The sequence below is a fragment of the Talpa europaea genome (assembly GCF_964194135.1).
Source record: "Talpa europaea genome assembly, chromosome: 13".
Classification (NCBI taxonomy): Eukaryota; Metazoa; Chordata; class Mammalia; order Eulipotyphla; family Talpidae; genus Talpa; species Talpa europaea.
Window position 1 is genome coordinate 68,899,673 of NC_140080.1, and position 21,717 is coordinate 68,921,389.

Genomic DNA, 21,717 nt, shown 5'->3' on the forward strand with positions numbered 1-21,717 from the left:
ATTAAAAATGGACCTGCCATTTGACCCAGTAATTCCACATCTGGCTATCTAGCCAAAAAATTTAAAAACACTGATTCAAAGGGAAACTTGTACTCCTGTGTTTATTACATTGCTATTTACTATGGATAAATTATGGACACAACTTAAGCACCCCAAAACAGATGAGTAGATCAAGAAGGTGTGGTATATATACATAATGAAATATTCCCTAGTGATTAAAAAAGATAAACACATGCCATTTGTGGCAACATGGATGGAGCTAGAAATGATAATGTTAAGAGAAAAAAGCCAGAAGAAAGATAAATGCTGGAAAGCGTCACTAATACATAAAATACAGCATAACTAAACTAACAATCAGATAAAGACAAGCTTAAATACCAACACTTGAAAACTGACTAACTGAAGCATCTGGTGTGGAAAGGGGAGAGGGAAGGGTAAGAACAAAGATGAAAGGAAGAACAATGGACCATGATGGTGGATATGGGTGATTTGGTGGTGGGTGTACTACAGTGACAATACATGATGGGGTTATTCAAATATTACCTCAATTAAAAATAAAATTATTTTTAAAATAGTAATGTGCCTGTTTGATCAACAATTAACTGCTCTAGAGAGTCACAGAAATCAGACAATTGAAAATTAAATCCATCCTTCCCTTTAAGAATAAATAAATGAGGGCCTCCTTGGTGGCACAAGGGGTTAAGCACAGACTGTGAAACTGTCTGCAGCCCCCGCAGCATGGGTTCAATCCCAGCTGGCCACAGAGATACCCACATGGCACGGCAGACCTCTCCTGTCTCGCCCGCTGCTCCCCTCGGCAGTGTTTTTCAGTCAGTCTGCCTATTCTGTTCCCCACTTTGTCACTCTGGTGAATCCTCTCACCCTCCCACAAACACATCTGGCCTGTACCCAGGTTCTTGTATAAATAAATAAATCTTTTTAAAAAAAAAGCACACAGAAATGAATAAAAATAAATATATTGATTATAGCAAGTTAAAGACAACGCACACTATTTTTACTTTCCCATCTCCAAATGACAGTATAAAAACAGAATGTTAGATATGAGACTTTGAAGGGAGTAAATATTTCTAATTCGTTAGCTCTCCTAATGTACAGTCATTTTTTAATGCTTTTTACCTACCAAATTGAGGATAAATTTTAGATGTCAAATATTAGCAATATTTATATCTGTAAATTGGTTCTCCTCTGTAGAAACACAGCAATATTTTATTCACTACAAGTTCCTATGTCTACTTTTAGGGAAAGTAATGGTGGGGGGTGGTGGGTGGTGTATACCAGTGAGAAAGACACGGTAAGAGAGAAAAAAAGACAAAGACTCTGTGAGTGTGTGTGCACCCACACATCCAGAATGGACGTGTTCGGGCAATTAGAAATATGAGGCAAACACCTAAAACTAAAGTGGCTTGAATAGTTTTCATTGGCATAAAAGGATTGGAAATTTGAAACTATGTTCTATATTAAATTTCTTACCTCAGCTAACATTAGTGCATCACGGGTTTTCTTCCCCCTTTTCCGCAATTGTTTCTTTGTTCTTTCCACATTTTTTTTAATGGTGTGTCGCTTCTTAATTATATCACGCAATCTCTAAAAGACATTCAGATATTAGAATATGCAGACTTTACTATACAATGATCTTGCTTTAATCCAAATAGTTCCCAAGAGACTATTTTTATAATAACATTATTTTTGTATAAAGGGAAAGACACCTAAATATGAATTACAGAAACGCACTATGGAATGGATTGTGTACAATCCCAATATTTAGTTTGAGTTACCTAAGAAACACACCATCTAGTCAAGTTTAGTTAAGTAAGAAAAATCAGTAAGCTCACTTAGAAATTTTAAATTTTCTTCACATTTAAAACATCTTAACCAAAAGTAAAACTCCAAATATAAATTAGTATTACTCATTACAGAAAGTATGTAAAAACTTATTTTTTTCCAGAGTTTATATTATGTTAATCATTCTTGTAATGCATGAACCATTAAATATAATAAAAACAAAAATGATTACTGGGCTAGAAAAAGGTATGAAACACTGGCTTTTAAAAAAATCAATGGAGATAAAAGCCATTCATTTTTTCTCAAATTTACTATCAAAAACAAATAATTTAAATCAGGTTTCAAAGCAATTAATTTATTTCCATCATTAATATAACAATATTAAAAACACTGATCTTGTTAAGTGATAGTGCTAATTATATATTCACTAGATAGGTACTAAAAAGCATTTAGCAGCCTCAAGTAGGGTAATATACTAAGAATTGTTTCCATGCTTTAATACTTTATACAACTTGCTTAATGTTTTTAGGCACAAGTTTTCTCAAGTTTGTGATACAAATAAACTCCTATTTCATAAGCAAGCTTTGAAAATCAAAATAAACTTTCATAATGGCAATATTTTGAAATCACGAATTTTTTAAACAAGGAAATTTAAAAAAATAAAGACTAAGAATATAGTTATATTATTTGTAAAGAAAAAAATCCAGCTGTCAGAATGACCCAAATGAATGTCCTCTCTGCAGCTAAAGACAAGAATATATAACTCTTACCACACCCTCTACTTCTCTAAAAGACTAATGACATTATGTATACATATTTTTCTACTAAATTTTTCTTTGGGAAGGGCTAGTAACATCAGTTACTGACATAAACTTGTTGTTTTGAAAATATTTTATCAACATTTGCTTTATTTTTCACATTAGCTGTCTTCACTTCTCCTACATGCATCAAAAATTTTCCATGAAAATGTCAAGATGCTTTATATTTTATATTTGAGTAAACATAGCTCTAGCATTTTATTAACAAGCAGTGAAGGCTCTGACCTAAGTTTATCAAAATAGGCAATCATGCCAGATAAATCACTGCTCACCCATTTGCAAACTACTTTTCCTAACCATGTTCCAATGTGGAATATGGGGTTTCAAGTAATATTTGTCCATGCTTTTATGTCTTCCCTTGTGAAATCATAATTTTCCAGGTAGTAATGTATAATTACATACATGAATCACTGGCCTAAATATTTCTGTAAATTTATTTTTGAATTAATTACAAGTGCTTACATTATAATGTTCGTTGTAGATAGTTTTGATTTTGATAGCATCCTGTTCCAGCTGAAACAAAGGTCGCTCTATTTCTTCCAGCATTAGGATATATGTTGACTTCTGTTTCCGAAGTGCGTCCTTCTCAAGTGCCTGATCATCTTGAATGGCAACCAGTTTTTTCTGGCAGAAAAAAAAAAAAAAAAAAAACAATTCATTTAGCTATTAAGTACCTAAACATTTACTGAGCCACTATCTGTGCCAAAAAATACTGTGTACTGTTACTTGAAAAATTTTTAAAACGTCATCACAAAAATGCAGTTAGTACAACTATAGCACATTTTAAAGGCAGAAAATTATTATTGAAAAAAATGAAAGAAAAAATATAATAGATAATAAAAATCAAGTACTTTAAAGTAAGTATTAGAGGATAACAAACTTAGAGAACACACTAACAACAAACATTAAAATAATGTAATTCCTTGGGAGAGAATATTTGTATACTGTGCAACCGATAAAGGAACTTCTATCAAAAATCTACAAAGAGCTTATACAACTCACCAAAGCGAAGCAAATAATGGGCAGTAGAACTAAAAAGACACTTCTCCAAACAAGAATGCAAATGACCAACAGGTATATGAAAAAATGTTCAACATCATTTATTATCAGGGAAATCCAAATCAAAACCACAATGAGATATTACTTCACATCAGTGAGAATGGCCCATATTAAAAAAAAACAAAAAACAAAACAAAACAAAACAAAAAACTGGAAACAACAAATGCTGTCAAGGATGTGGAGAAAAAGGAAACTTCTTACACGCTGGTGGGAATGCAGACTGGTCCAGCCACTGTGGGAAGATGTGTGGAGGTACCTCAAAACACTAAAAGTGGATCTACCTGTGAACCAGCACTTCCACTCCTAGGAATCTACCCAAAGGACACAAAAACACTAATAGAAAGTAATCCTGCACTCCTATGTTTATTTCAGCACTATCTGCAATAGCTAAGACATAGAAGCAACTTAAATGCCCCAAAAAAAGAGGAATGGATCAAGAAGATGTAGATGTGGAACACTACAGCAATCAAAAATGATAAACTCATGCCATTTGCAGCAACCTGGATAGAGCTTGAAGGTATTATGCTAAGTGAAATAAGCCAAAAGGAAAAAGAAAAAGTATTGAATGATTTCACTTAGAGGTGGCACATAGGAACAAAGGGGCAGGAAAAAGACAAAACTTGCAAGCTGACCATAGACTTGCGGGAAATGGCAAGGGAGGGGGAAGGAGAGTGGTCAAAATGGGGAAGGGAAGAGCACAAGGGACTATGGTGACAGTTCATGGGTGCTATGGTGGTGGGAGAACTATGGGGACTACACCTGAAGGAAGAACAATGATGTAGGAAAATAAATAAAAATAGACAATATATCTATATGTAGACATAGATATAAATCTAAGACTAAATAAAAATGATGAATAAGAAGTTAATAATAAAATATCACACAAAAGGGGTGGGAAGATTTAGGAATTTAAAAATATATATGTCTAAATTTGTAATGGCTGTATATTTCCATGCATATGTAAGAAAAATACACATTCCATTTATATGCTTGAAAATGTCAAATTTCCTAATGAAGTAATCACAGAATTTATGTTTGCTGTAAAGTGAACCAGAGATACATATAATCTTAAAGAAGTTTTAAAAAACATATTTTTAGCCTCTTGACTTAATTTTCTTATAATAATAATTTCAAATATTTATGTATTTCTTAAAGAGAGGCAATTTAGAAACATGCCAGGAATCAAAGTACCCAACCTGAGTTCCAAAGAATAAGTGGCAAAGATATATTTTAAAAAATTATTTCGCTAGCTATCATGCTTTAATTTTAAAATTTCTATATAGAAATATCGTAGCATATTTTTCTTTCAGTATTAAATAAACTCAATTGAAAGACACTAGAAGTAAAGAAAACATAACATCATCACAAAGCAAACTAAAGAGACACTTAGGATTAAAAGCCTACTGCCCTTTTACTAGACTGGCAGAAATTCCCATTAAGCCACAAAATGAGATATGTGTATGGAAGGTCAGTTTCTTTATGCATGATCAGACACTGCTAGTTGTACACAGAGGGCAACTGTCATCAGCTACAGAGTGAAAACTGCTGGCTTGCAAACCAAGTAGTGAAAAGATGCCTCATTACAGGCAAATTTAAAATGCTAAGTAAAATGCAAATGAAAGGAAGAATAAAACATTAAAACCAAGTTGGGATTACCTGAAGTGCTATTCCATTGGCCACTATACCTCGAATGAAGCTTTTCATGAAGTCTTCTCTACCCTATACATTATAAAAAAAAATAAATAAAAGGTTTACATTATTGAATATCAAAAATATTTCTAAAGACAATGCTAACACAAGATACATATTAAATATAGTAAAGAGCAAAATATTCATTATAAATTGAGTATTACCTTGATGGTATTTGAGGCAAAGTTATTGAGTGACACAAACTAGGAAATTAAATACAGAATTTCTACTTAATTCACTTTGTACTTCATAGTTCTGAGCTAAATTATCAAACTAATCAAAAAGGAACATCTAGACAGCATTCAATTACTCTTTTATGAACTATAAGTTCATTTTGATATTATTTTCCAGTATTAACATACTTAAACTTGAATACTAGATACAATAGACACAATATTAGATACAATTAAGTTTACAACATTAATCAGATTCTCCTGTTAATTAGACAATTCCTTATTTGCTTATTTTTCTTTTTATAAAAAAATTCTCTGAAAGTTAATTATGGAAAAATTTATCTTTCTGTTACTTGGATAGTCTTAAATTCTTCATAGTTGTACTTTACAGTATCATCTGGCCAGATAGGAAAATATTACAAAGTTCCTTTTGCTTCAGAATTATATCTGGAAAGCTTTATTTGAGAGAGGAGTGGGGTTGGATTTAGATTCAAAAGGGATGTATAGCTTGGCAAAGAGAAAAGATGGAGGTCCAGAAATGTCTCCAATATCCCTTTCATTACTGAATCCCTCATCATATCCCAGAGTTTATAAAAACAATATAAAAAGAAATGTCTCCTACAGTTCTTCCTTTTCTCAGTACAAAAATCCATGAAAATTATGTTCTCCTAAGTCCAGAAATAAAAACACACATATATGGAAAAGTAATTTACGACAAAGCAGCCAAGGTCATACAATGGAGCAAGGAAAGACCCTTCAATAAAGGGTCTTGGAAAAAATGGACAGTCACATGTAAAAGCATGAAACTAGATCACTATCCAAAAGTAATTCAAGATAGGTTGAACACATGGATGTAAAATGTGAAACCACAAAATACACAAGGGTTACAAAAAATATGGAAATTAAGTGGGCCCTCATACACTGCTGGTGGGAATGTAAATTGATGCACCCATTATGGAAAGCATTATGGAGAGCAAAAAATTAAAAACAGAAATTCTATTTGATACATTTAACCCACTTCTGGGAATTTACCATGAAAACATTAATTCAAGAAGACATACGCAACCCCATGTTCATTGCAGCATTATTTAAAATAGCCAAGAACCAGAAATAACCTAAGTACCTATCAACTGAATGAATATCTGTTCATTTCTATTCTATTCAGCAATTGTGGTACATACACAATGGAATACTTATTTAGCAATAAAAGGATGACGTGTTGCCCTTTGCAGCAACATGGATGAACTTGCAGAACATTACATTTAGTGAAATAAATAAGATGGAGTAAGACAAATATTGCATGATTTCACTAATATGTGGCATTACAGAGAAAATATATAGATGGACTAAATAAAATATACATATATACATACATACATAAAAATAGATTTTATACTATAAGAACATAGCACTCTTATAGTTCTATTAACCGTATTGGTAACTCCTTACCAGAAGGGAAGGAGAAAAGAGGGTGGTTAAGTCAAGACAAAGGGGACATGTTGATTTTGAGTGATGCAAACCTGACATTTATATAATATTATAATGCATTGTTATTTCAATAAAAGGGGGGGCTATGTTCTCCTAAAGTAAAGAACAATTCCAAATAAGGAAATAAAAAGGTGGTAAAGAAGTCAACAATTTTTTATTTATTGTTTTATTTTAACATTTATCACTTTTTACATTTTTTAGACAATATTTGCTTCCCCCCACCTCCTCAAATTGAGTCCCCATAGAATTTCCTTCCCCAAGGCACCCATGCACCATCACCATATACAGACAAAAACATAAGAAAAACTTTCTAGGACACACACCTCTGAAACATCTTTGAGGACTCATCTCCAGAAGCAAAGTAAATGAAGGAGGAGATAGACAGCTGGTACTATATCAAACTGAAAAGCTCCTGTATAGAAAAAGAGACAGCAACCAAAATGAAGAGATACCCTACTGAATGGGAGAAAATATTTACATACCATATAACCAATAAGGCACTGATATAAAAGATCTACAAATATCTTACACAATTCAACAAAAAAAAGCAAACAAACCAATCAAAAAATGGGCAGAAGAGCTTAAAAGACATCTCCAAATAAGAAATGCAAATGGCCAACAGGCATATGAAAAAAAATGTTCAACATATTATCAGAGAGATCCAAATCAAAACCACAATGAAATACCACATCACATCAGTGAGAACGGCCCATATCAAATAAACCAGAAACAACAAATGCTGGTGAGGATATGGTGAAAAAAGAACCCCCTACTGCTGGTGAGAATGCAGACTGGTCTAGCCACTATGGAAGATGTGCAGAGGTACCTCAAAACACTAAAAGTGGACCTACTCTGACTCAGTGATTCTACTCCTAGGAATCTACCCAAAGGACACAAAAACACTGATTTGAAAGGAAACCTATACACCTATGTTCACTGCAGCACTCTCTGTAATAGCTAAGATAAAGAAACAACCTAAATGCCCCCCAAAAGATGAACTGATTGAGAAGATGTGGTATATATATACAATGTAACACTACTTAGCAATCAAAAAGATAAAGACATGCCATTTGTAGCAATATGGATGGAGCTGGAAGGTACTATGTAAGCATAAATTGAAAGAAAAAAAGATAAAAATTAGATGGCTTTGCTTATATGTGGAATGTAGAGAAACCATACAGTGTCATGGAAAAAAAAAAAACAACAACTTGTAAGCTCACCATAGAGCTGAGGCATACAGCAAGGTTTATCTCATTGCTAGTGTGAGTAAATTTGATCATTTGGTTGAAGTGGGAGAATTACAGGAACTACACCAGAGGGGGAAAACCGAATACTATCCCAAAATTAACAGAGATATAAGAAAATAAAGAAATATAGAACAGTCAAAAAATGCCTTTATATACTGAGAAATTCAAGATGATTAAATACTATTGTCATACAGATTTTCATTTATAAACTATATCTTCAGGATGCATAGTAAAACATCTCAATCCTTGTATGTTGGGAGGTAGGTGAAGTGGTAGGAAAAACAGGAAGAAAAGTACCTGAATAAGAACAGAGGAAGACTGCCTTTTCCAGGAATATGACCTATGACCCCATTTGTACCAGATATTTGAGATTTTCAAATCAATTCATTTTAAAGGGAATAAAGAAAGGCTCAGGAAAGTTGCCATTTTACACTGTTAACAATGTGTAAGGTCAGGACCGGCCACAGTGCAGGTTTTCTGATCCCATGCAGACCGGGTAGAGGAGTCAGAGTCCTCAGTGGTTTTTTGCAGGTCTTTTATTGGGGGTTCACCAGGCATATGGCAAGCAGGGGTGCTGGCTGGGGGGCTGGGAGGCTGCTACTGCTTCTACTACCCCTGGCGTCCCCGTGACGCTGCCCTTAAGAGCACAGTCTTAGCGCAGGTGAATCCCATCTACCTATGCCCACACCCTATTCCAGGTGCCCGCCATCAGGCATGCATTCAGGACAAGGATCCATCATCTATCCTGATGGCGGAAGGGCAGAAAAGCCTGACATTTTCTTTACCCTACACAATGTTTCAACCAATAATCATTCATTAATCATTAAATATGTCAAGAACATTGGGTGCACATTTTTGGAAACAGTTGCATATTTCTTAAAATACCACTCAATTGAATACTTATTAATTATATTTGGAAAACAGATACATCTGTTGGCCATCACTTCAACCAAGTGATCAAATTTACTCACACTAGCAATGAGATAAACATGTGTTTTGTGATATTTCACTGACCCAATATTAACAATGTAATATGCTTACCAAAAGTGGCTAACCTGAATCTAATCACCAAAAAAACAAATGATAAATATATTAAAAGAAATTCTGGGGGCCTCCCTGGTGGCGCAAGGGGTTAAGAGGCAACCTATGAGGCTCACCACAGCCACTCCAGCACAAGTTCGATCCTCTGCCAGGGAGGTGACCCACGTGGCGCAGCAGACCTCTCCTGACTCGCCCGCTGCTCCCCTCAGCAGTGTATTTCAGTAGATCCATCTGTTCTGTTCCCCACTCTGGTGAGTCCTCTCACCCCCCAAAACTCTGGCCTGCACCCCAGTTCTTGTATGTATAAATAAATAAATCTTAAAAAAAAAAAAAGAAATTCTGCAAAGTAAATGGCCTAGACTTAAAAAAAAAAAGTCAATGCAATGAAAGGAGTTTTTAAAGTAGATGACTCTTTAAGATAAAAGACTTAAGCCTGTAACAGATAAATGTAGTCCATGGTGCTAATTACATACAGAAATCAAGTGAATTAAAGAAATGTTCATGTGGACTATATATCCGTTGCAGTTATTAATCGTTGCCTATTTAAATCCACTCTTTAAATCTAAGAATAGATACTAGAGCTAGCTCTGAAAAAAGTTTTCTATTGCCAGCTGGAGTAAAACGAGGGTTTATCAATAGAGGGCAGTAGAGGGGTAATATGACTTTGTAACAAGAGCTTCATATCCTTGTTTGTTCTGGTTATTTTCTCCTTCTTCCTACAGAACTGCTGTCAGCTGGCCTGTGGGGAAATCAATTACACATTCACCTTACAGTCTCTGCCCAGAAACTCCATTCAACACCCATGAAGTTTCTCTAGCACCTGGCAGTGGTTGCTTAAGTTCCATTCACTGAGGCAGGGTCACATTTTCAATAAGCTCACTCTCCTTTTGGGGAGGGTAACTTCTTCCACTCTTATTCCTTCTTTGTACTTTTCCTCATTAAAAAAAAAATCTGTCACTGCTCCCTATCTTTGCTGTATCAGTATTCTTTAGATCAGGGTCAGCAAGCTTTTTCTGTAAAGGGCTAGGTGATAGATAACACAGTCTCTGTGCGCCATACTTCTCACAACTGCTCAATTCTTATTTTCTAGAAAACGAATTAAAGAAATTAAATCATCACTTGCGCTTAAAAGAAGCCAAGGCTGAAGGCGTGACCGCACCCCAGATGCTGGGAAGAGCCTGCATTAAAACCATCACCTTTGACCTGTTGCCTGGCTTTAGCAGTCAGAAACCAGAAGGTGGCAGCAGAGAGCTATTCTACTGGAAGAGACTTGCATGAGGACAAAAGAAAGCTGATGAGTGTATAGTGTATGGAATATTCCTGCTGTATGTCTGGAATCCCTATTTTAAAGAGAAAAAGGGAACATTATATACAAATATATCTAGCTCAGAATAAAAAAAGTAGTATCAGTTGTAGTTCCAGTGGCAGAAGGGGCACTGAGAAAAAAGTTGAACTCATTATATAAGGTCTGAGACCCGAAAAACAGAGAGACTTTAAAATTAAGAATTACAATTTTAAAGCAAAATTTGGAATCACTACAAATAACTGGGCTGGACCAAATTAGTGATGGATGAGGGAAGTTCTGGCTGTGCATTGTGAGGGTACTTTCTGGTGACCAGAACAAGGGAAGTCCAGGTGGTTGCCAGATTTAGTTCTACCTAAAAATAAACACAAGAACTTTATTCCTTCCTTTTATGAAGTTCATATATAGATATGAAAATTTTCTAAAATATATATGTAAGAAACATTTTTACATTTGAAAAATAAAATTGAATAACCTGAATTTGCAAATCCAAAGATATGCATTGTGACTTTTTACTGCATTCCTTTTTAGATCCAGAGATTAAAGTTATCCTTCATAGAGTCAATCTACTAATATTTTTCCTAACAATGAGAAAAATAAGTCCCATTATATTTAAATTCAAAATTGAATGAATTTGCAATTAATGCTTAAACTTAGAGTTAAGCTATTATTACTGAGAAATTTGTGTATTTAAAATTCATGTCTTTTCCCACTGTATTACCAGGACAGGCAGATTGTCTAATACTTGGAGGCAAATACAGCAATCAGGCAGAACTGGGAGGCAGAGGAACAGTTTCAGATTCCAAATGCAAGAGTAAGGGGGAAAAAAGGGGAGGGGGAAATGACTTTAAAGAGACAGAGATAAGCAAACTACCTCACGAAGAGTGCATAGTAGTGGTTATAAAGTTTCTCCCCAAACTTGGGAGAAGAATAGATGGGCCAGGTAATTTCAAAAAGGTCCAAATGGATGTTACAGACTTGAACAATTCAATAATGGAACTGAAATATATAATACAGCAGTCTAAGAGCAAATGTCATTCTGGAACATCAAGAAGGATAATATTTGCACTATTGGAATCAGAGAAGGATAGGAGAAACTAGAGGGGCTAGAACTATTACTTGAGGATCAATTACTTATAAAGGAAGCACAGAGGTAAAACACAAAAATGCCAGTAAAATTAACTAAAGACAGATAATTAGCTAAAGGATACATATAAGATAAAGATATAAAATGAAACATCAAAAATATAAAGCACAGTGGGAAGAAAAAATGTAAAGTTTTGGAATATGTTCAAATTTAGCTATCAATCCAACCAGAATGTCATATAAATAGAAAGTTATGTCTGAACCCCATAGTAACCATAAAGCAAAAACTTAAGAGTATAAAGAAATAAAGTAAATGAACAAATAAACTCTTAGATTCTGCTAAGAGAATCGTGGTCATCAGAAGGAATGGGAAGTTGGGGGTGGTAAAAAGGGTAAAGTACTTCAAATGTAAGAAAGATGGAAACTAGACTTTTGGAAAGGATCCCAAGGAAGCACATTGTGATGTCAAATGTACAGTATTTGTACACTTGATATCTATATAACATTGTAAATCAAGTTAGTTCAATACATTTTTTTTAATACCAGTGATAAAAACTTAGGAGGAAAGCTGTTTTCTTATGGTGGCAGTAGTAAACAGTGATATATGAAATTAAAAAAAAGTAAAAAATTATCAAACATATAAACATAGAACATACAGTGGGATAAAGTAGTGTGACCATGCAAGAAATGTATTGCATAAGTGAGCTTTTGGGCTATTTAAACAAGAGATACTGCCTAGTTATTAATGAGAAGGAATATAAATTTATCAAAAAAAAAGCCTTTTCTTAGTCCTGAAATCTAGGATAAATGAAGTATATAGGAGTATTTAAACAATATAACTACCTCTATCATTGCTTTGGATCAAGAAGCAGTGGTCAATTTTGGAATTACTTTCCCAAGCTTTAGTAAAAACCCAGGATGTAATATCAAGCCTTGTAGAGTGGTCCCTCAAGAGTGGTAAAATGAAGCTGACTTTGTGAGTTGTATGCGAAACAGCATCTGTCACTTAGGAATAGGTTTGAAGCTTATCAACATTTGTTTTTACAACACTGTAGAATTCTAATTGCTTGGTGCTCTGGAATCTAATAACATGTAGACCTGATGTACAATAAGAACTCCCTTTACTTACATTGAATGAGATTCAAGGGCACTTTCCAGTAACCCTGCTAACTACTATAGGGAGGAACTATTATACATTAGTTTTGTATTATGAGACTGAACAGAATACTACTCTTTTGGTGATCCAGGTAGTTTAAGGGGGTAATAACAAAATGTAGACAAAAGTGTTCAATAGGTATATTGATTACCATTCTTCATCTATGCAGGTTTGGTCTCTAAAGAGAAGTTATTTCCTCCTGATTTATCAGTAATGATTTTATCAAAAAGATAAATAAGACTACAAAGATGGAAATCATATCAAATATCTCTCTGAAATCATATCAAATATCTTTATAATGTTATAAAGTTAGAAATCAACTATAGGAGCTCAGGAAAAACGATAAATATCTGGAGACTTAACAATGTGCTGCTTAATAGTCATTGGGGGAGAAAAGGAAATTAAAGAAGAAACAAAAAATACCTTGAGATAAAAGAAAATGAGGCTCTGAGCTACCAGGATCTGTGGGGTAAAGCAAAAGTGATCTAAAGAGTAAAATCATTACTATTTGCAGATATATTATATATAGAAAAATCATTTTAAAAATCCATCTAAAAGTTTTAGAAACAACAAATGATTATAGCAAAGTGGCAGATAACAAAGTCAACATACAAAAAGACAAAGTTTTTTTATATATTAAAAAAAAACCTAGAAGAAAAATGTATTAAGAAAATGATTCCATTTGTAATGGCTTCAAAAAGAATAAATACTTCAGAATTAGCATAATTCAGGAGGTAAGACTATACAAGGACAACTGCAAGATATTATATAAGGATTTTTTACGGATTTAGATAGTAACATAAGGAGATGGAAGGATATCCTTGCTCATGGTGGGGGGCGGGAAGATTCAATATATATAATCAAAATGCTATCCTACCTAAAATGATACACAAATTTAACATAATCCCCATAAAAATATCAGTGATAGTTTTCAAACTTTACTATACAAAGCAAAAGCACTAAAAACAGTATGGTATTGGCACAAAAACAGACATGTGAATTACCAGACTAGAATTGAAAGCCCAGAAATAAACCCCCATATGTACCAGAATCTAATCTATGTATGATAAAGCATGTTTGTATGATACTTTATCATACAAACAGGAAAGCCACACATAAAAATGATACTTTATCATACAAATGGGAAAGCCACACATAAAAAATTAATCACTCACTAACTTCATACACAAAAATAAGCTCCAAATGGGTTAAAGATTTAGAAATAAGACCTGCAACAATAAAAAATGTAAAAGAGAACACTGGTGATACGTTATTTGATATCAACAACATAAATGTTTTTATGGCTCATTCTTCATGGAAAGGAAAATAAAAGCAAAAATAAACAATTGGGATTACTTCAAGTTAAAGACTTTTTATATAGAGAAAAGAAAATACAAGAAGATTTAAGAAACACCATAATGAATAGAAAATACTCACATAATATGTAACTGATAAAGGATTACTAAGCAAGATATATGGAAAGTCACATAATTCAACAATAAAAATAAACAACCAAATTAGTAAATGGACAGTAGATATAAGCAAACAATTCATCAAACCAGATATCAAGAAGGCAAATGGCCATTTGAAAAAAAATGCTCATAATTGCTTCCAATAAAAGAGATGCAGGTTGAAAATCACGAGATACCATCTCAAAACCCTGAGAATAGCACATATTAAAAAATACCTCTGGGCCTCCCTGGTGGCACAAGGGGTTAAGCACGGCACTATGAAGCAATCCGCAGCCTCTGCAGCACAAGCTTGATCCCCGGCCAGGCCAGGGAGCTATCCACATGGTACAGCAGACCCCTCCTGTCTCACCCGCTGCTCCCCTCAGCAGTGTATTTCACTAGATCCATCTGTTCTGTTCCCCACTCTGTCTCTGGTGAATCCTCTCACCCCCCCCCATCTCTGGCCTGTACCTCAGCTCTTGTATGCATAAATAAATAAATATTTTTTAAAAAAAAACCTCCAAAAAACAGGTGTTGGAAAAAATGCAGGAAAAAATAGGCACCCTTTTACACTGTTGGTGGAGATGAAAACTGTTGCAAATATTTTGAAAAGCAATCTGGATTTTCCTTTAAAAATTAAAAATGGAAATCCGTATGACCTAGCAATCCTACTTTTGGGCCTTCATCCAAAGAAACTGAAACAATGAATGCAGAAAAACCATGAATTCTACAGTGTTCACTGCAGCATTACTGGCAATAACTAGGACATGGAACCAGCCTAAAATATCCATCAATAGATGATTGGACGAAGTAATATATTCACACTACGGAATACTACTCAGCCAAAATGAGAGATGAACTGTGGGCATTTTCAACAAAATGGAAGGAGTCTGAGAGAATTACGTGCAGTACAGCAAGTCAGGATGATGAAAACAAATACTGGACGCTTACAGAGCAGACAATTTAATAAAGCTAAGCACAAAAACTAGTGTGAATGAGAGCAGAGTTTGGAGGATAACAGTTTGTGAGTTTCTCACCGGTGTGCTTAATGTTTGTAAGCCACTGCACAATCTCCAGGTACAAGTTTTTATTGACAATAGGGGTGAATTGGGGGGCGGGAGAGTAAAATGTTTCTACCACCCAAATGGCGGGCAGTCCTACCCCAGATAGTGTCCAGGAATCCAAAAGCTGCTCGTGCAAGATGGTGTTGGGACCAAGATGGTCCCTCGGAAGGAGGCTGGAGCAGGTGGCACGCAGGTAACCAGCGGCCCAGGAGCCAGGTAACCCGCGGCCGCGGGGAGGCTGTACACGGGCGCCGCGTCTCCAGGGCCGAGCCCAGCGCCTCCGGAAGCCGCGTCTGTGGTCTCCGGAAGATCAGACCCGAGGGCGCGGGAGCCGAGGTCTGTCTTCTGCTGGGCCGACCTGTCTCAGGAAGCCGAGGTCTCCTCCCGAGGCCAGAGTCTCGCTCCGAAGCTTCTTCCGAGCTGCGTGAGGTCTCACAAGCCTGCTCTGGGCCTGCGTGGACCCCCTCAGGATATCGACCTTCCACACCTAATTCATCCACTTTCCACATCAGCTGTTTCCGAGACTTAACTGGTGCCTGACTATGCAAGCTGGAGCCTGACTATGCAGTGGGAGCTTCCACACGGTAGGTGTTCAAAACCAGCTCAGGGCTCAACGCCAGCCCGGTGGTGTGTCCTGCCTGCCCTGACTCCACCTGTGGGGGAGCTGCTCCGGGAGGCTCTGCTGTGCCTGAAGGGTGTCCAGCCTGGCCGGCCCTTCTCCTAACTGCTGTAGCTTTTACTATGTCTGTCTATCTATCTATCTATCTATCTATCTATCTATCTATCTATCTATCTATCCTATAAAACCCAAACCCTGCTGCTCAGGAGTTGTCCCTCAAAGTCAGCTGCTGTGGATAGCCCAGGTGGATGCTGCTCAGCCTCAGGTCCCAGATCCTTCAGAGAAAGCAGGAGGTATGCAGGTGACCCTTAACTGCACATCGGTCAGCACAGAAAGGGTTCCAAGGTTGAGAAGAACAGGGGAGAGAAAGGAACGAGGTATAGAAGGGATGATGGTGAGGAATATATTTATATGAAAAATAAAATAGCTTAATTTAAAATATACTGAAGATATTATTAAGGTCCCCTGCCCCCACAATACTCCATCTCAGTCTTCTGCCACTAGGGAACAATTCAGTGTGTTATCTTTCAGACTTTTCAAAAAAATGATAAAATAAGATACCATAAATCCAACTAACCATATTCAATCAATAAAATTCAGGTTAATTAACCTTTTCATAACTATGAACACAGAGATACAAACCTTGTATTTTCTTCTCACGTCTGCTATTTTCTCTTCTAGTTCCTCTGTTTTAAATTTGATTAGGTGGTAAATAGCACCAATGTGATAACCTTCCCTGTATATATATTTAAGATAATTGTCATGTTTTTGCTTCAGTCTTATCAAAGATTGTATATCAGTCTCAAGTATTGCTTTTTTCTTTACACTGTGAAAAATAAAGTGAAAATTCGAGGTGGTTATTCAAAGAAAAGTATGTAGTAAGGAAAATGTATTTAATAATAGATAATTCATTAAATTTGCAGAATATAAAATCAAATCACTATATAAAATTTTATTGTGCACAATACAGTATCTGAAAAAGAAATAATCCCATTTACAAAAGTATCAAAAAAATAATATACTTTAGAATGAATTTAATTGAGGAGGTGAAAAATCTGTACACTAACATTAAGACATTGATGAAATAAATTAAGAAACACAAACAAATAGAAAGAATCATGTTTTCATGGATTGGAAGAAATAATAAAAAGTCCATAGTGCCCTAAGCAATCTAAAAATTCAATGTACTCCCTTATCGAAATTCCAATGGCTCTTTTCATAGATAGAGAAAATAAGTCTTAATATTTGTGTGAAACCACAAAAACCCAAAGTGGCCAAAGCAATCTTGATAAAGAGAAATAAAGTTAGAAGTAACACATTCCTTATTTCAAACCATATTACAAAGCCATAATAATCAAGTTTATTTTCCTTGAGTTAGGTTACTGAAACCTGCCTGTCATATGAATAAGCAATCAAGTGAAAACATTTGCTGAAGTGAAATGTCCCAAATGTTGATTCCACTTATAAAGGATGATGGATTATTTGAGAAAAAAATGTATCAAATTATACACAGATACTACAAAATAAACAATCATATACGTATCATCATCACCAGCACCAAAAGATCTTATTTGTGTGAACAGAATACTGAACCGAGTTGTAATGATAAGGCATCTACCTTTTAATGTTACCATTTTAAAAATGAACTATATATGAAAATTATATACTGAGTTAATTATGTAACTTATTCAAAGAGAAAAACAGTTGAGAATGGCAACAAATAAAGCCATGGTATTCTAGTGGAATTTTGGAATATATAGCAATCTGAATTTGGGGAATTTTCATAGGGGTACTCACTAGACTTATGGGTATCAGTGGCTTGCTTAAAACTCTGTTGCTATTATTTTTAGATTAAAGGCAAAAAAAAAAGAACCTAGGATTAAGGGGAAGGTGACTTGGGTAAATGATAAAAGAAATAAAAAAAAAGCAGGGAGTAAGATCAGAGCTCTTTTTAAAACAGTACAAAATTCATACTAAAACAGAGGGCCTCCCCTGGTGGCTCAGGCAGTTGAGCACAGCGCTATGAAGCTGTCCACAGCCTCTGCAGTGCGGGTTCCATTCCTGCCGGCCACCGAGAATCCCACATGGTGAAGCAGACCTCTCCTGCCTCGCCTGCTGCTCCCCTCAGCAGTGTATTTCATCAATCTGCCTGTTCTGTTCCCCGCTCTGTCTCTGGTGAATCCTCTCACCCTCCCGTGAATCTGGCCTATACCCTGGTTCTTGTATAAATAAAATAAATCTTTAAAAAAAAAATTCATACTAAAACCATGTCAAGGAACAGTGCCCAAGGTGGAAGACAGATCACTGTCTGTGGGTTCTCACCTGTGTACTCAGTTGCAAGACACTACTCAGACTCAGGGTCTACTTAACAAACAGGTGATTGGAGAACAGAAAAACAAAATGAAGATATTTATTATAGTCTACATATTAATAGATATGCTATATAAGAATAGAAATTTATAATTTCAGAATTACCTGGTACTGATATAAGCTGTTATGTTTTCAACATCAAGCTCAATTTTTCTGTTTTCTTCCATTAATTGATTATATGCTACTAAAACATTTGAATAATCTTTTGCAATATTAGAAAGTTCAATATTCCATATCTTTTGCTTTATGAAAAAAAGAATAATTCACACATGATTTAGCATCTCAAAATATTATGTAATAATAAAATTAGTTGTATGAGTCAATATTTAGGAAAAGAGAATGTAGCTCTAATGGGAAATAGGGAAAGATCTACGTACCATGGTATAAAAATCAGTAAGTTTTTGCACATAGTCATTTTCAGATGTTTTTTTCTTCCAAGCTAGTTGTTCATAAACTTTTTTTAAATCATTTAGCTAAGAAAAAAATATATACAAAAAATAAATGAATTATGGAGTTTGACATCTTTTCTTTTCATAGATTAAGTAATAGAGGTGCCATTTATGCAACTACCATAAATGGTTAAATATTGATTAAAATAGTATAAAATAGTAACATGGTGCTTTAATTTAAACTTACAAAAACTGAATATTCTGAATAACATATAGCAAATCAAGTCTAATAGTGTTCCAATGAGAAATTAATCATGATAAAGCAGAATGGTTTTCAGTTATGCTAAACATTAGAAAATTTTAAAACATGATTCACCACCACAACAAATTAAGGGTAGAATGATGAATATGGCCAGTATTGAACATAAAAGTTATATAATAAATTTCTACATATTTCCATAGTTTTAAGATAGTACATGCAAAAATTATACAATTATAAAGAACCCACAGAAAATATCAAATAGTCACAAAATGCTGAACGCATGCCCACTGAATTCAACAATAAGTCTATCTTTTATCAGCACTGTTAGTAATCATGTTTTATGAAAGTTTAGTTATAAGCAATTGAATAATGAAACCAAATTTTACTATTATGATAATAAATATGAATAGATAATGTCAACAATAAACATATAATGTCAATGGCCAATTGACTTTTAACAAAGGTGTCTAGATAACTCAGTGGGGAAAAAAAGTGCAGTTTTGCATGAATATTCTCATGCAAAGATTTAATTTGGTTCCTACTTCACACAATATATACAAAATTAACTAAAATGAATCAAAGACATTAACCTAGGAATGAAGACAAAATATTAATTGAAACATAGATATAACTATTCAAGAATCTGAAGTAGGCAATGGCTTCTTAGCAATGACATTTTTGATATGGGCAACCAAATTAAAAACAATTAAGATGTTGCCAAAATTAAAAATCTCTGAGCTTCAAGGATACTGTCAAGAAAGTGAAGACACTCCATAAAGTCGAAATATGTTCAAATGATCTCTCTGAGAGCCTACTAATCAGACCACATGAAAAACATTTACAATTTAAAATGACGCCAAATTAAGAATGGTCAAAAGATTTGATCACACATTTCTTCAGAGGAATTATATCACTAGAAAATAAGTACATGAAAAATTGTTTGACAAGAATCAGTGTTTGGAGAAATGGAACTCAAAACTAGGTGTATCAATAAATATAATCAGATAAGAGAAAACAAAAGGTATATGATATAATGAAGGAATACTATCTCTATTTGCAGATTAATTAATAACACCCCTGGATAATCCAAGATAAACAATGACAAAAATACCATAAGTTATCTAAAAATAAATTAATTAGTACAATGTGAATCTTTATTGATTTCATATTCCCAAACATAAAGAGAAAAGTCCCCAGTTGTCAGTTCAACAAAATAATGTAACTACTTAGGAATTAACTTTTCAAAAACATGTAAATACTATTAGAGGAAACCTTTTTAACAACACTCCTAAAAGACACAAAAGAACTGAATAAATAGAATAGTATCTCTTTATTGACTTAAAATAACATGTATTTATTAATCTTATGGTTCTGTAGGTCAGAATGCTAATGGACTACATGAGTACTCTACTTTGGATTTGAGTTGAAATGAAGGTAGGCAGCTGCCATTTTTATGTCAGTTTCTGTATAATTCCCTCTATATTCAAGTCAGCAATGGCTTCTCATGCTTTGTGTCTCACTGTCTCCACCTTCTGCTACTTTTCCCTGACTTTTCTGTCTTCAGCACAGAGAAAGTTTATCCTCTGTCTCACTTCCCTCCTCTGGAATCTCATTTTGCCCTCTGAACTACTGGCTCCATTTTCTGGGCTCTTGTTTTCACTATCTGAGTCATCGTTTTTCATGAAAGGTAATACATGTCTGCAGATAGTTAGCCATCCTGCTTCCTGCCTGTAGATCTATAGGGCTCCCACAGGATTTTTTAATTTTATTCTCTCTCTGCTTCTTCCAGTCCAAGCTGGCAGTATTTTTGCTAATATAAAATTCTCAAGACCATTGTTGCTCTCTAATGGATGATACATGGATTCATTTATATATAAGTGCAATCTTTTTTATAGAAATCATTTCTACATTACCATGGTTAAAGAGCAAACCCTTAAACTTCCCTCTTACTTAAGGAATGTTATATATCATATCCTTCTAAAAGGAATTCAATTAGAATTGACTGAGTAATATTTACAAATAATACTCAAACTTAATTATTAACTAAAATTTGAGCAATGACATAGAATATACTTTTTACCTAACATGTACTACCAATGCAACAAATAGAAAATTATTTCATTTATAAACTTGTAGCAATTTAATCCCTTAAAAATATTGTCAATAGTAACCAATATTCACAGTACTTAATATACAGGAATTCTAAGAGTGAAAATTTAAAAAACTTTACTCAATAATACAGAAAGATAATACTTACAAAATTATAAGGATTGTATCATATAAATATTAACATTAAGGAATCAAAGCATATAAAGTTATAATGATTTTAAGACTGTGCCATTTATTACAAAGGAAGTAATATTTTATTCATGAATTTTTTATAACATTTTTGAAGTAACATTGTATGTTTTAGTTGAAGGTTAACTCATCACCTATATCTATATATATTACATTATATATGATAAATTATTATATAATATTATATAAATACAGCACATTAGGTTTACCAAAACAAAACAAAATAAAATAAAATAAAATCCACTTCTGTCCTTCACCATTTAATTTATCATTTTAGCCAATTTAACAATAAGGAAAACTTCACAAATTTGTGTCATCATTGAGCAAGGGCTCATTCCAATTTTAGTATATGTGTTGCCAAAAAAAGCAAGTGATTAACTTTTCTTACTTTTCTGTTTCAC

General features: G+C 34.2%; 1 protein-coding gene across 1 annotated transcript in view; it reads right to left on the minus strand.

Moving 5' to 3' along the window:
• CCDC178 (coiled-coil domain containing 178) overlaps nucleotides 1-21,717 on the minus strand; it is a gene marked incomplete at both ends in the record, with an annotated part of 283,078 nt that overhangs the window by 222,100 nt on the left and 39,261 nt on the right. Inside the window, 5 exons of the mRNA XM_084252695.1 lie at nucleotides 1,492-1,605; nucleotides 3,084-3,245; nucleotides 5,337-5,399; nucleotides 16,640-16,823; nucleotides 18,473-18,609. Of these exons, the coding sequence (XP_084108821.1) occupies nucleotides 1,492-1,605; nucleotides 3,084-3,245; nucleotides 5,337-5,399; nucleotides 16,640-16,823; nucleotides 18,473-18,609 (660 nt within the window). The remainder of the gene's footprint in view (nucleotides 1-1,491; nucleotides 1,606-3,083; nucleotides 3,246-5,336; nucleotides 5,400-16,639; nucleotides 16,824-18,472; nucleotides 18,610-21,717) is intronic.